The sequence below is a fragment of the Dipodomys merriami genome, unplaced genomic scaffold (assembly GCF_024711535.1).
Source record: "Dipodomys merriami isolate MVZ:Mamm:240054 unplaced genomic scaffold, mDipMer1.0.p SCAF_5, whole genome shotgun sequence".
In the NCBI taxonomy this organism is placed as follows: Eukaryota; Metazoa; Chordata; class Mammalia; order Rodentia; family Heteromyidae; genus Dipodomys; species Dipodomys merriami.
The window spans coordinates 7,514,154-7,529,247 of record NW_027206068.1 but is presented as its reverse complement, the minus strand read 5'-3'; the positions used below and the strand labels follow the sequence as shown (position 1 = coordinate 7,529,247).

Sequence of the window (15,094 nt, the reverse complement as noted above, 5' to 3'; positions counted from 1 at the left end):
TCAATTTACGACAAAACTTAAGAACTTTTGGTTAAAGAGGAAGTCTTTCTTCAGTAGAAGACGTCACTGTGATTAGTTATCTTCAGGCACAGAGGAGGAAATAAAATTGTTCAAACTTTAGCTTCCATCAATCAAGTGAACAACTTACAATCATTTGTGGAATACAAATGATTTCTTCCAGTTACATTGTGGCCACGCATGCATTATCATGTTTAATCTACATTTTCCGTACTTCCGTTGCAGTTGGAGAAACTGAGGCTCGGGGAGTCTTATTTGTTCAAGGTCTCATAGCTAACAAGTAACAAGACCAGAGGAGGAATCAGGTGTTATCTTCTCCAAAGCCCGTCTGGTTCCCTACCATCACAATTTTGTTAGTTGACACGACTGGAGGAATACACAGATTACTAATCAGACAAGGAAAATGCTGCCTTCCACCAAAAGGACTCTGGGGGAAAGGAAGTTCCATCCTGACAGAGGGGTGGTCAAGGGCATGATGGGTACCTGTCCCTGAAGGGTCTCAGTTGAGGCTGTGTTCAGGCTGCCTTCCAAACACAAAAGAATAATGGGTGAGAGTGGAGGACATTGTGTGTGCTGGATCTTCTTGTACCAGGCAGGGCTGGTTTGAGGCCGAAACAAATGACAGCCAGGAAGACATAGTCTAGTGTGACTTAAGAGTGCTCACAAGCTTTTAAATCTTTAGCAAGCCATATTATTTAAAAAGAAAAAAAAAAAACATGGCCTTATTGGGAAGTCACACTGGGCTGGCATCCTGGAGAGAATTCTAAGAAAACACACACAACAGTTTAAATCAACTAGAAAATGTGACATGAGTGCATATTGTGATTATTTAGCATTTATTATTCACTCTGTGTTAGGTGCTTGACGGATGTGGAGCCCCGCCCCCCACCCCCACACCTCCAGACCTGCTGCGACTCCTGTGTCATTCCTGATAATTTTTTAATGGACTATATCCTTTTAACATGTTTTTCAAAATTGAACTACCCCCAATGTGAACACTTTCCATTTTGCGATATGTAATGAGAGTACTTTCATCCCTTTAATGTTTGCTTTTTCCTTTGATCTAACAATTTCTGTTCAAATTTCACAGTTTTCTGTTGCTTCAAGGATTGAAAGAACCGATTACCCCGCTGGGAGCGTGAAACTGACTTAAAAAAACATACCTACACGATATTTCCTTCCAGTGAAATTAATTTAGGTTTAAATACAGGAGGAAGGTCCACACCTTGTACTTCCAATGACTTTTTCTCCCACACCTGAGAGGTTTCTTAAGCTGAAAGGTGAACAGCAGGACCTGCTGCCAAGTCTTCTGCCTTTTGTGAGGCTCCTGCAAGGCCTAGCCAAAGAAGAACCTTTCTCTGACACCCTGCTTTGTGCAGGCCAGATGCCACCTTTGGAACATCTCTATTTCTTTGAAGGCCGGCCTCAGAAGCCCAGGGGAGTTGCTGGGCACTGTCCATGGCTGAGGTACTTAAGCTTAGCTCGATTTCCTTCCACCTTGTGTGGGACAGGGGTCAGCAGCTCGCTCTCCAGCAACAAAGGGCAATTTGGAGGGGAGTAAAAGGGGGCACGCCTCAGCCTCCCTGGCCTGCAGGACCCCATTCTCCCTAGCACTGTGTACTGTATATTTAGTGGCCTAGTCTTTGCTCTCTGGATGCCCCACCCCTGCTGTTTCTCTGCTCCAGAGCCCAGTGGGGCGCGGCCCGTGCCTCTATCTCTCCCCTACCAGCCCCCCCCCCACCCCCAACCCTCCCCATCCTCTGTAAAATTTGGGAGCAGCTTTGGATCCTGAGAACTAAGCTCGGTTCCTCGACACCCGCCCCCCCCCCACACTCCCCAGTGGTCTTTCTAGTATCTCGAAACCCTTTCCCCGGCCAGACTATCCTCGCCCAGCAGTCGGCAGCCAGCCCCCTCCAGTCCCAGTCCCCGGGTCTCAGGAGCTGTCAAGCCCGCGGCAGCTGAACCAGCCCCCCGATCGCCCGCGTCTCCTCTCCTTCCTTTGTGTGCGCGGGAGCGGAGTTGGGGCGGAGTGGGGCGGGGGGGGGGGAGAGAAGGGGGAGGTCGCTCTGTCTGTCTGTCTCCCGCCGCCTTTGCCCCCGCGGCTCCAAGTGCGGCCGAGGAGGCGGGAACCCAGGGAAGGGTGCGGGGAGCCTGGTGGGGGCGGCGCAGGGTCGCCCGGGCGCTCTGGGTCCCAGCCGCGCACTGTAAAGCGCGCAGGGCAGTGGGACCCGGCTCGGAGCCACCATCCCGCAGCTCCGGAGCCCCCCCAGGGCTCCCCAGCTACCCCGCGACACCGGGAGAAAAGCGGGTAAAGGCGCGGAGAGGGACGGAAACCACAAATAAATAGCGGCGGCTGTAGCGCGTCATCTGGCGGAGCAGGAAGTGCAGGCAGAGTCCGGGAGGCTGGTGCTTTCGGCGCGTCCCCAGGACTTTGCCATGGGCTGGGGGCCGCGGAGGCTGCGAGCTGCGGGGCGAGGGCAGGGACCGCGGCGCCCGCACCGAGGCTGAGCCATCAGCGACGCGCGGGGCGCACGGAGATGGCCGCGTCCAGCAACTCCAGCCTGTCCGGCTCCTCCGTGTCCTCTGGTGAGTTTTCCAGCCCGTCGGGCGCCGGGGCTGCTGCCCGGGTCTGGCTCTCCGGGATGGAGAGAGAGCCTACCTGTGGCCATCCCGTACGCTGGCTGGGAGCGGGGCCGGCGTCCGGTGTGACACTTGTTTGGTTTGCCAGCACTTGGGGGTCCGCAGCACCTCCGCGCCTGACATCTGACAGCGCAGAGGTGGGAGAGCGGTGGCGCCCTTGGTGTGCAGACGTGGGGGTTCTGGGGCTTGGGGCGCAGCGGGGTGAGCGGGGTGAGCGAGGTAGGTTTGCACTTTCAGGCTCAGCTGGCGCTGAGCCCGGCTGGGTGAGGAAGGTCAGGGCAACACTGGGCGCCCCGAAATTCGGTGGTGCCACACGCCTGTTACCCTGGATCCCTAAACCCAGAGCCGAGGGAACGCAAACCCTAGCTTCTTGCAGACTTGGTTTTCTTTGTTTGTTTCAGAAATTAGCTGTGTGGAGACACTCGCTCGGGGCATGGGTTTCAGATAGCAATAATAAGATTGCGCCTGCTCTCCTGGTCCCTATTGAAGTGGGTTAGGAGAAGGGAGGTCGAGCCTAGTCTTTGACTCTTGCACGTTTACAAGTGTGTGTGTGTGTGTGTGTGTGTGTGTGTGTGCTTGTGTGCGTGTGTGTGCGCGCGCGCGTGCGTGCGCGTGTATCTGTGTGTGAGGTTTTCCTACGTGGCTCTTTAGACATTTCCTTACAATACTCTGTAATTTTACTTTCAAGGCATGCATTTATGCATTTGTTTTCCCTTTTAAGTGTGGCTGAACCAAAGGAAGGCTGCTTTCAGCTTTTCTATGGTTGGGGAGCCAGTCTAATTTGAGGGGGAAAATTGATAATGAATCCGAAGGAGTAGGAATCAATAGAAGCAGCCCCACCGGTTTCTGAGTATGACAGGTTTCTAATCAGAATGAAGCATTAGGCAGAATTCCTCTACCTCTCTGGTCATTGAAAACTTTAATGGCAAACCCTGCAGGGGTAACAGATAAGACATTTTAGTGTAGTATATGGTATTCAAGGGTCAGGAAAGGACTTGAAGTCCTAATAGAAATGCTCAATATATGATTATTGTATTATGTCCTATTGTATTTTTTATTATTCTCTAAACATTAAACTTCAAGGAAGAAATAGCATGTGCGTGACATGAGACAGCAAACAAGACTTAAAGGGAGCCACCATCTATGATGTGTGACTAATTAAATTATACACGCAAGTTGAATTTGACTAAGGTGAGATAGGTGGCACAAGGTGGCCACTTGAAAGCCATGTGCTATCTTATCTGGCAGGGTTTAGTTCCAGGGAAATAACGCTTCTGTTTTTGGTCACTGCCGTCTAATAATAATATAAAAAGGTGTTGGTTAGGTGTTCAATATAGTTTAAGTTACTGGTCAAAGCAGCCATTGGGGCCCGAACACTCACATCTTATTAAGAGCAGCAACAAGTTGACCGCTGGTGGTTTTAATTCTGAGAACTCAGCAAATGCTACAGCTTATTTTTAGTACCCTCAAACCACTGCTGCTGCTGCTTTTCAATTCATTTTGGTTGACTAACATTGAATTTAAAATACATGGGCATATGCTTATCCATCTCAGAAAATTGCCTACTCAATGAACTGGTGGGGGGGGGGGGAGAGGTGGCAAAGGGAAAGAAGAATTTGGAGAAAGGACAAGGAAACAAAACTATCATGTGATTTACTGGTGGCATAAATGACAGCTACTGTGGCATCAGAATTTTCAGATGTTGATAAGGCTTAAGAAATGTCATTGAAAACCCTAATTCAGTTTTGGGAAAAATACATTGGTTTACAGCAGCACAGTATAAGATTCAGAGGTTGGCAGTTGCTTTGCAAGTAAGGAAAGGATACTTATGATGATTCTCTTTCCTGCTTTAAGTACTGCTGGTTTTTTTAATCCTATGGGGAGGAGGGAAATTGCACAAAAGCTGAAATTCAGAACATGGGCCGAGATGTATTATTTCTTGTGAATCAACCTGACCTGTGAGCTTGTATTGCCTAGTTAACCAATTAATCCAGTACTTTGTCTTGAAAAAGATGGAACTATGCTTCTTTGTAACCACACTTATCATTGTGTGATTGTGTGGGTCATGAATAATTCAGATGATACAAGCAATTCACACCTGTGAGAGGTGTTGGGCAGGCAAGAATAGAGCCTGTATCTTTCTTTCATTTTTTTTTCTTTTTCTTTTGTGGCAGCTGGGTTCTCTCAAGCAAAGGCCAGAATCTGAGAAATTAAGGGATCAATTGGGTTGTAGTCATGGCTCAGTTGGTAGAGCATTAGCCAATGAGTAAAAATGTCTGGTACCAAGTTCAAGTTCCAGTCTTGGATCAAAAAAGAAAGAAAGAAAGAAAGATAGAAAGGAAGAAAGAAAGAAAAAAAGAAAGAAAGAAAGAAAGAGAAAGAAAGAAAAAGAGAGAGCAAAGGGACTCCATCAACTCATTAATCATCATTTTCAAGGATTTGCTATGTATCAGGCTGTGAGTTACAAGTCTCATCTTCAAAAAGTTTGAGAAAGGTAATTCTAGGATTCCTTCTAACTCTGAAGTTCTGAGATCACTGTATTTGAGTTCTAGCTCCACCTTTAACAGCTGGATATCTTGGGGTGAATTACTTAATTTCTTGAGCCTTAATTTTCCCATCTGTGACTACAGAATGCTAATAGTAAGAGCACTTCATGGGATTTTTTTAATTGTGTGGACTCAGTGATATAATGGTCTAGAATATTTAGCATGGGCTGGTAGTTTATAAGCGCTTGGTGCAAGATAACCTTTCATCTTTAAGGGGTGAAGAACCTGCTTATTGGTTCAATCTCTAAGCGCAGAAATAAGTCCAACACACATAAAAGCTTCCTCCATCACTTGCTGAATTTGATCCTGAGTTTGGGCCTTCATTAAACAAGCATTTATTGAATAGGTTCCAGGTTGCAGATATGGTTCTGAGTGTTTGGACTGGGAAGGCAAATGGCAAACCCACAAGTAGTGGCAGATATGGGCAAGCACAAAACAACCTGAATCCCAGCTTAATCAAATGAACTGTGTGGAAGAATATATAGGGGAAATGGAGCAATTACTTCAGTTTGGAAAAGACAGTGGGAGATGACATGAATTGGGCCTTTAAAAAACTGAGAAGCTGTTAAGGGCTCTAGGCCCAGCTACTAGGAAGGCAGAAATGTGGAAAACCACAGTTTGAGGCCAGTCTAAGCAAAAAAGGTAGGTATACCCTCTCTCAACCAATAAGTGGGTATAGGGGCATGTGCCTGTGGTTCTAGCTACAATAGGAGGCTCTAGGAGGATCACAGTCTCTGTTGTCCTGGGTAGAAATATGAGAAAATACCTAAAGAAATAGTCAAAACAGAACGGAGTGGGGATAGGGCTCAAGCAGTAAGCACCTGCCTAACAAGCATGAGGCTCAGAACCCAGAACCATCCCTCAGCTTCCAGAAGTAGGATATTAAGAATACAATAGTTGCTGGGCACAGGTGGCTCACACCTGTAATCCTAGCTACTCAGGAGGCTGAGATCTGAGGACTGTGGTTCAAAGCCAGCCCAGGCAGGAAAGTCCATGAGATTCTTATCTCCAATTAATCACCAGAAAACTGAAGTGGCATTGTGGCTTAAGTGGTAGAGCGATTGCCTTGAGCTGAAGAGCTGAGGGATAGCACCCAGGCCCTGAGTTCAAGCCCCATAACTGACAAAAAAAAAAAATGCCGATAGAAGGAAAAGCCTGAGATGGGGAACTTCATGCCCTTCTTTCCCCTTTCTTGAAGTTCCTAATCCTGTGCCTCCTGGGGTGCTGTTCTCTGAACCCTCATACCTATTAGCCCATCAACATAATGACACACAGTGGTTGCCTGTTACTACTGCTTTTGGTTTGTAGCAGTGGCTTTGATGGATCAGTTTTGAAAACCCTCAGGTTTGTCTAGGGCAATGGAGCCCTAGAATAGGAGCAGTTGATTTCTGTAGGATTCAGCATTTGGAGAGGGGAGCCAATTGGGGTAAAACCTCTCATGGAGGAACAGCTTCAGGGGGTTAAGTTTGGTTGTGTTTGCATAAAGATTCAACTGTAATAAATTACTCAGCCTTAAGCTCAAAGTTCTGTGATTTTCCTGAGAATAGCCTTTTACTTGCTGCTGTTTAACTATATCCCCCAAATGTGTTGCTTATTCTGTGTTAGCAACTCAGACACAACAAGCAAAATAACCAGGTTAACATTAATTTAAAAATATATTTTTTTTCCTGAGAACTCCTCAGAAATTTACTTCTGGAATATTCAATTCTGTGTACAGGAAATTGCCATGTCTTTGTTTTAATGATAACTACTGGTAATTACATTTCCCACTCACCTAGATTGGTGGGAAGGTTTGATTACTTTTATATTGTAAATCACACAGAAAAAAAATCCGTATCCTTAAGCGTTTAATCTAGCCTGTGGTACTTGATTGTGTTCAGAAATAAACAATGACTGATATGCAAAGCAGTTTTCTTAATAATCATAGGTTGCATTTGCTTTGGTAATTGAAATAGAACTTTTTGCATATTAGTAATATGATTGCCTAGTGGATCATTTCACAGTTGAGAAAAAATTCAGCCCAAGCTAAGTAATAAATAAATAATTTTCCAGTAATTGAACAAGGTAAAATATTCAATATTAAAGAGATCCTCTTTGGATAAGAAGTTAAAATTTTGAGAACCTAAGTACATGGCATTATAAAAATGAAGTGAACATAAGTTTTAGATAAAAGTACAAATGGATAAAGGTAAAAATCTCTATCCTGTGCAGTCACCTAGACCTAAATTGGGAAAAGAACCTGAATGGACTGAAGTATTTATATATATGGATTTTCTGCAGCAACGTTGTATGTCAGATAGTTGATGTGATTTTCTGCTGTGACACTGAGACTGACTTTGGAAGTGATAAACAGGATTTTTTTCTTATTCATTACTAGGAGCTCATGACCTGTGACATATATAACCGGCCTTCCACATTCCTAGATACAGGGGAAAAACTGAGCTGTAGTCATTCTGGCAAGATGTACATATGTGCAATTAGACACTGTATGGATCCAACATCATAAAATAGGATGTCATTATTACTGAACTAGACATTTACACTGAGAGGTCTTTATTGAGACCTTTGGATTTTTTTTTAAATGTCTTCTTGGATATCCAATTATGTGTGAAAAATTGCTTTGCCTCTGTTTTCATGATAATTCTGGGTAATTACCTTGTTTTGGTCACCTAGATTGGCAAGGAAGTTTGATTATCTGTTTTATTGTAAATACTATGCACAAAAATTGTAATGGAAAAAAAATCACAAGTAAAAATACTGCCAAGCAAACATAACTCAAGAGAGAAATCATTCAGGTGCGGAACATTTGTCCTATTTTTTTTCTGGTGGATCTTTCCACTTCTCATGATCAGCCTTCATTGTGCATTTGAGGAAACTTGATCTAGAATCTTCCTCATAAGGACTATCTTCTGAAGTATATTTGCTATTAATCTTGAATGTCCCCCAAAAGCCATATGGTAAAGGCTTAGTCGCAGTTGATCATCTGTGGAGTTGTTGAGAGGTAGAATTTTTAGGAGCTGAGGTTAATGAAGGACAAGTCTTTGGAGATATTGGGACCCTGATATTCCCTCTCTCTCTCTCTGTCTCTCTATCTCTCTCTCTCTGCTTCCTGGCCACCATGAGGTAAACAGACTCAGACTTCTACCATGTGTTCTCTGCCAAAATAGTCTTCTGATCAAGCTAACTATGAACTGAAATATCTGAAAATATGAACCAAAATAAATCTTTGCTTTATAAAGTTCATTTGTTTCAGATATTTCCGCCCCCCCCAGTGGTAGCAAAGCGAACACAGTATTGTATATTGTATGTAGAGGAGGGACACATAAATTTGCCAGTTCTCGCTTCTAACTTTATGAAGTATATGGATGACTCTGTTCACTGTTCAACTTTTGAAGAATGTGAATACCAGGATGTGAATATTTTCTGAGGTCAGTTTGTGTGTTAGCAGGACTATGTATTCTCTGAGCTGCCACTTGGGGCCTGACCCAAGAACTGGCCCAGCTGAGGACCATCTGTTGCTCAGTAGGATCTCCTATTCCTACCCAATGGCAAAAATAACTGAAATAATAACTGAAAAATAATTGAAATAATAAGTGGGAAAGAATAATTGAAACAATTTTGTTTGGAAAACCTATACAGGAGCCGTGTTACATTGGCATGATTTAGAAAAGAGTTTTTGCCAGAAGAGCAAGAATTCTGCTGAGAGAGCTATAGGTGAAGAAATATGGGCCTACACCAAACAGGCAAAAAATTAATAGCATTCAGCTAATACCTACCTGTCATTTATCTGGAATGTCATTTGGTTTTCAAAATCTTTACTTTCTCTAGTTGTTTTCTTCCCTCCCTCCTTCCTTCTTTTTTCCTTTTCCTTTTTTCACCTTCTGTTTTTGTCAGATTCCTATTTCGAGATGTTTATATAAATACTAACATTTGGTTTATTTTGCTGTTTTTTTTTTTCCTACACTAATTGGCCTGGGCATCTGCCTCCTCTCCTTCCATTTGGCATGTGGGAAAGGAAGCTGGTATTCTGTCTGTCACTTGGGTTTGGGTCAGAGGGTCAAATGGATGTGTGTCCCTGGTGCAGGATCTTTGGTGTAACAGAACACAATGCTGTGTCTCAAAGTAACAAGTGGAGAAGTTTATTTAAAACCTCAGTGCATAGAGGAAACCAGCCTGTGTTAGGAATGTGCTGACTGCACAGGCAGCCAGATGGGTCAAAAATGTCTGTGACTGTCCACTGAGATCTGAAGCTCAAGTCCTGGGATAGGAGCATTGCCAAGTGTGAGGAAAAAACTTCCAATTCTGCATCAGGGAGCACCAGCTACCAGCTGCTCATGCTAATAACCTATGCTCCTCTTCTTTCACAAGTAATCATCACATTTGTGAGGACTAATCTTTGAATTTAGCCTGTACAGTATGGTCTTTCAAGAGAATTGGTTGCGGGACCATGGGTCCCTAAGCTCACCCTTTCACAATGTAATATCAGTGGCATTAAGAATTATTTTTAATCAACCAATAAGTCCTCTAATAAATACAAAATAGACTGAGTAGGCTTAGAGAGAGGCAGGACTTTTCATTATGTAAGTAAGAACATCAGGGCCCAAGGAACTCAAGACTATACAGTACCCCTCAGCCCTCAGCCAGGTCATGGTGGTATTAGAGACAAGGCCCAAGCTCCCAAAACATCAATTCTACACACACACACACACACACACACACACACACACACACACACACACGCACGCACACACACACACACACACACACACACACACACACACACACACACACACACACACACACACCTTCCTGCTGCAGCATCCTGAGAGACTTTCTTGCAGACTTGCTGTCATGGAGGCTGTTCTGTTTAATTATTTAAGACTTTCAAAGAAGTTATGAAGTGCTTTGTATTTTAAATGAGCTTTGGATCTGGAAGCTGTTGTTTGTATGGAGTCACAAAGACCTAAGTAAACCAGGCCTACCCCAACTGATATATATAGCTCTGTTGACCACAATACGGCTAGCCATATGTGGCTACTTAACGTTGAGTGAAAAAAAATCAATTCCTCAGTTTCTCTAAGGACAATGACATTCTTTATAAGTACAGACTAACTAGATCCTACTATAATAAACTACATAGATATAAAACATTATCATTGGCTAAAAAATGTATTGGCTAGAATTGGTATAGTTTTGAAAGAAGGATATAACTAATGCAGATTAGCAAACTTGGGTTAGGAAGTTTGATCAAATATCTTTCCATTTCTCTGGTTGCTTTGTAGGTTGCATTTCAGTAATTTTGCAAACTGGCTTTAAAAAGAGTATTTTCCTCATAATTTTGAGGTAAACTGTGAAATTGTGGCTGGAGTATATGTTGGTAAGAATAATTAAAATGTCTGTAAAATTCCTCCAGTTCTGAGGTTTGATTCAAGTTTTTAAAAATCGTCTGTCGATTGATGGTAACTCAATTTCTTTTTGAAATATATCCACAATAGGGTTTAGTTTCACCCTCAAAAAGGAAAAAATGCCCATGTCCAGAAAAAAGTTTGGATTTTTTTCATTACCTCTTTTCCAAAAACTCATAAAGAAAATAGGAAAATTGTGAATGTGTGGACTGAGGTTGCTAATGGCATATCCAAGGCATGTTATTTAAGAGATTTTCTACTAACCTGGCCATCAGCAAGCAGCTAGGCTAGAAATATTTTTGCTTCTCCAAAAGACCACTTATGGGGCAATGCAAATACATTGGTTTTTTAGAAAATCAAGTTAGCTTTTGGAATTTTAGGCTCATCCAGTTGGGAAAAAATGCATGCAAATAAGTTTCAGGATCGCAACAGTTCCTAAGAAAAGGAAGTAGTTCTTTTGGAACTTCTGTTTACCACCTTCAAATGCAGCAAAAGTAGAAAGGTATCTTTAAAGTAAGAAGCAATTTCCAAGAAAGACATGAATGTTGAAGCCACTGGAATGAGCTGTGGCATGAAGTGCTTGTTCTTTATTGACAGGAACTCAGAGCATAGATTTAGGGCAATAGGAATCAAGAATCACTGGGGTGATAATATTATACAATTCTTTTCTCACTGGAGGCCCAGTTTCTGTATTTCTTTAGGCCTGTCATTGCCCTCTGAACCCTCATAACACTATCTGGGCTTCCAGGAAAAATAGCATAGCACTTCTCTGGTATTTTTTTCAGTTAATGCCCCACTAACAATGTAAAATGATCTTTATTAAATGATTTTTAGTTCTAAGCTATAAACCCAAGAAATATAGCATGTTAGAAAAACAAAGAAACAGGAAGCAAGAATATGGCTTTGAGGTAAATTTTCTATAGCATCTATCGCACAATAAGAGCTATGGCATTTTCCTATAAGGATCTAATTCTCAAGGCCAAGACCTGCCCTTCTCTGTCCAATACAGAAGCAATACATGAATATTGGCCCTTGAAACATGGCCCTTCCAAACTGAGGTGTGTAGCAAGTATAAAATACATAGAGTTCAAAGCTAGTACAAGCAAAAATACTTCAAACATAGTGCAAAAGTAGTACAAAGATAGTACATACAAAAAAGTAAAATATCTTATTAATGATTTCTAGAATACGTCAAAATGATAATACTTAGGTCAGATAAAATATTTTAGGCATTGATTGCACATGCGTACTTAAAATGCTTAATATAGTTAGTAGAATATTTGAAACAATGTATTTGGCTTCTGTTTTGTACTGGGCAGCACTGATGTGAATGGGTCCAGTAAGAATACACCAGCCTTGCCGGGCGCTGGTGGCTCACGCCTGTAATCCTAGCTACTCAGGAGGCTGAGATCTGAGGATCGCGGTTCAAAGCCAGCCTGGGCAAGGAGAGACCGTGAGACTCCTATCTCCAATAAACCACCAGAAAACCGGAAGTGGCGCTGTAGCTCAAGTGGTAGAGCGCTCGCCTTGAGCTGAAGAGCTGAGGGACAGCACCCAGGCCCAGAGTTCAAGCCCCACCACCGACAAAAAAAAAAAAAAAAAATACACCAGCCTTCATTGCATAATATATAGCACACAATTGCTGTCTTGTGCCCAGTGGCTTCCGCAGATGGGTACAATCCTGAGTACTTCCAACCCAGGAAGCACCTACCAAAGCAGTGAACCCAATTCTCAAGCCTTGATTTTAAACCTAAACATTGAGATGCATTTTTTCCAGGAGGGTCAGGTTGGGACATTAGTTAGGTTCTTGTTTAGACAGGTTTTGCTTTTTGCTTTGTTTGTGATATGCTATGACTCTGGACTTTAGCTATTTACATGTTAGATTTATGTACAGTTTTTTCTGCCAAAGAAACTCTATTCGTCACATATTAAAGATAAACTAGTCTGAAATATTTCAGGCAAATATTTAGTCAAATTCTCTGCCTTTATAGTTTAGCATTCTAAAAATTATGTCTATGCATATTTATGCATATATACACATAATACATATTATATTCTTTTAAAAACATACATACACACCTATACATGTACCTATGCATATATGTACATTTTTTTCCTCTGTTAAAAAAATGAAAGCTTGCCGGGCACTGGTGGCTCACGCCTGTAATCCTAGCTACTCAGGAGGCTGAGATCTGAGGATGGCGGTTCAAAGCCAGCCTGGGCAGGAAAGTTCATGAGACTCCTATCTCCAATAATCCATTAGAAAACCAGAAGTGGCGCCTTGGCTCAAGTGATAGAGCACTCACCTTGAGCTGAAGAGCGCAAGGACAGCGCCCAAGCCCACAGTTCAAGCCCCATGACTGACAAAAAACAAACAAACAAACAAAAAACCTCTGAAATACTATGAAGTTGGAAAGAGGCTGAGGAAATGGAGAAGCACGTTTTTTCTACTTGTATAGATAAGAGAAGACCCTTTCCTGGTAGTCTTTTGGATGAGGTGTCCTATCATAAATCTGTATGTGTGTATTCACATATATTTGTGAATAGGTCTGTGTAGTTGTTTCTACATATGTTTATATAGAGAGTATAAATGGATTCTATTTCAGACACATATTGCTTCTAACCAAATTTATATCATAAATAAGTTAATATAAAGGGAAATGAAAAGTTCAACCTAGAATTACTTTTAGTAATGATATAATTCACAAGGGATTATACTAATGATATGAAGATATTAATGTACATAATTTGGCTGCCTTACATTGATTAAATTGCTTATTCAAATTAACCTTGCTATATAAAACGAGTATTTTGTTTTGTAGTGCTTGTTGTCTTAGATAGCACTGAGGATGTTAATTGTGTTTATTAGGTTAAAAAATACAATTTTACTGGCTTTTATTTATAAAGAGTATGTAATAGCTTTTTACACTATTTGCTTTCTGGTTGAAGCCTGGTTGGTTTAAGCCTAGTGTTCTCTTTGCCTTCTCCCCCATGATCAGGGCCTAGGGTTGAAAGTACTCAATTATCAGGACACAAGAGTTAATTTCTCTATGACATTAGTATGCTCTAGGACTGAACTTTGGCCATATGAGAACCCTATGCTTGTTTTATACAGCTAAATCCATATGCCTTTATTCTAAATGTGAACTCTTCCTTTGGAGGGGGGTGGAGGCGAGCTATGGGTAGGGGATTTGTCAGCTCTGCTGAAATAATTAAGTTTAAGATTAGGAGGAACCACAGCAAATCCTAAGCAATTACACATGTAAGACACAATTTGGAGTTAGAATGCTATTTGTCCTAGGAACATGATGATTGCCACAGTACTTACTTGCTTCTGTCTTCTAACTCCCGTCACAGCACTAAGAGTATTTTGTAAAAATGCACAGCAGCCTTTCAGGGAAGCGATGCCCTGCAGACATCTTCTTTTCATAAATAGCTGAGTGTAAATCTGTCACTCAGGAGTTCCTGAAAACATGTCTGACTCCATCTGGAGTGTCAGCTGTGTTCCTCCTTATAGTAATGAGTTCTATCCATTATTTTACCCATAGAGTGAATTGACATTTCTTTCTATGGATTTAAATTTAACTTGATGAAACTTGTTTTTCATATCCATTCCTGGGATTTGTAAATAAAAGTAAATTCATGAATCATGGACTTTAGGTGTGGCATTATGTGACAAATACAGAAGTTAGGGACACAGCCTGAGTTCTAGAACCATTTGTCTCTGTTAACCTGGACCTCCCTTATGTTCCATTTTATCTTATATAAAATGGGCTAATAAAACTAGTTGTGAGAACAAATAGGTATGTATATACAAATCAGACTTGAAAACTGAAAAGTTGTGAAAACATAAAACAAAAAAATTCTCTGGTCCCAGGAAGTCCCATTCTGATAAGATGCTTTATAAGTTCCCTTCCAGAGTTACAAGTGATCAATCAGAGCTCTTGATTTTACAAGATAAGCAGACAAATTTATCTCTAGTACATTACCTTGCTCTTCTCCAACATCCATTTCCAAACCTTGTAGTGTAATTGAAGCAGTTTAGAATTTCTGTCTCTTGTATGAGAGGCCAGTGATCAGGCTGCATTTCCAATGACATTTTATTTTGGATGATTCTAGAGAACATCACTAGCTATGTTTACTCATCCAAAAGAGTTGCTCCTTTAAAAATTAAATTCATGGAATATTCAATGCAGATTTTCCTCAATTTATACTGGGGTTACATCTAAATAAGTTCATTTAAAATATTCAAAGTTATAAATGTAGCTCACAGAGCTAACCTACTGAACATCATAGCTTAACAATATAGGTTTGTTGTTAGTCTATCTGTTAACACCCTCTCTTTCCCCAGAATTTACTGTATACATTGCTAGCCCAGGAAAAGATCAAAATTCAAAATATAGCTCTTGTGGAACATTCACTGTCCCTCAGTCCAAGACTGTCTTTAGACATCAAAGGGTATATGTGATAGACATGTTATGAAGT

At 41.7% G+C, this 15,094-nt stretch overlaps 1 protein-coding gene across 1 annotated transcript in view; it reads left to right on the top strand.

Annotated features, from left to right (window-relative positions):
• Positions 1-2,159: 2,159 nt before the first annotated feature.
• Chn2 (chimerin 2) overlaps positions 2,160-15,094 on the top strand; it is a 336,451-nt gene continuing 323,516 nt past the window's right edge. Inside the window, exon 1 of the mRNA XM_069996025.1 lies at positions 2,160-2,604. Coding sequence (XP_069852126.1) covers positions 2,556-2,604 — 49 coding nt within the window. The 5' untranslated portion in view covers positions 2,160-2,555. The remainder of the gene's footprint in view (positions 2,605-15,094) is intronic.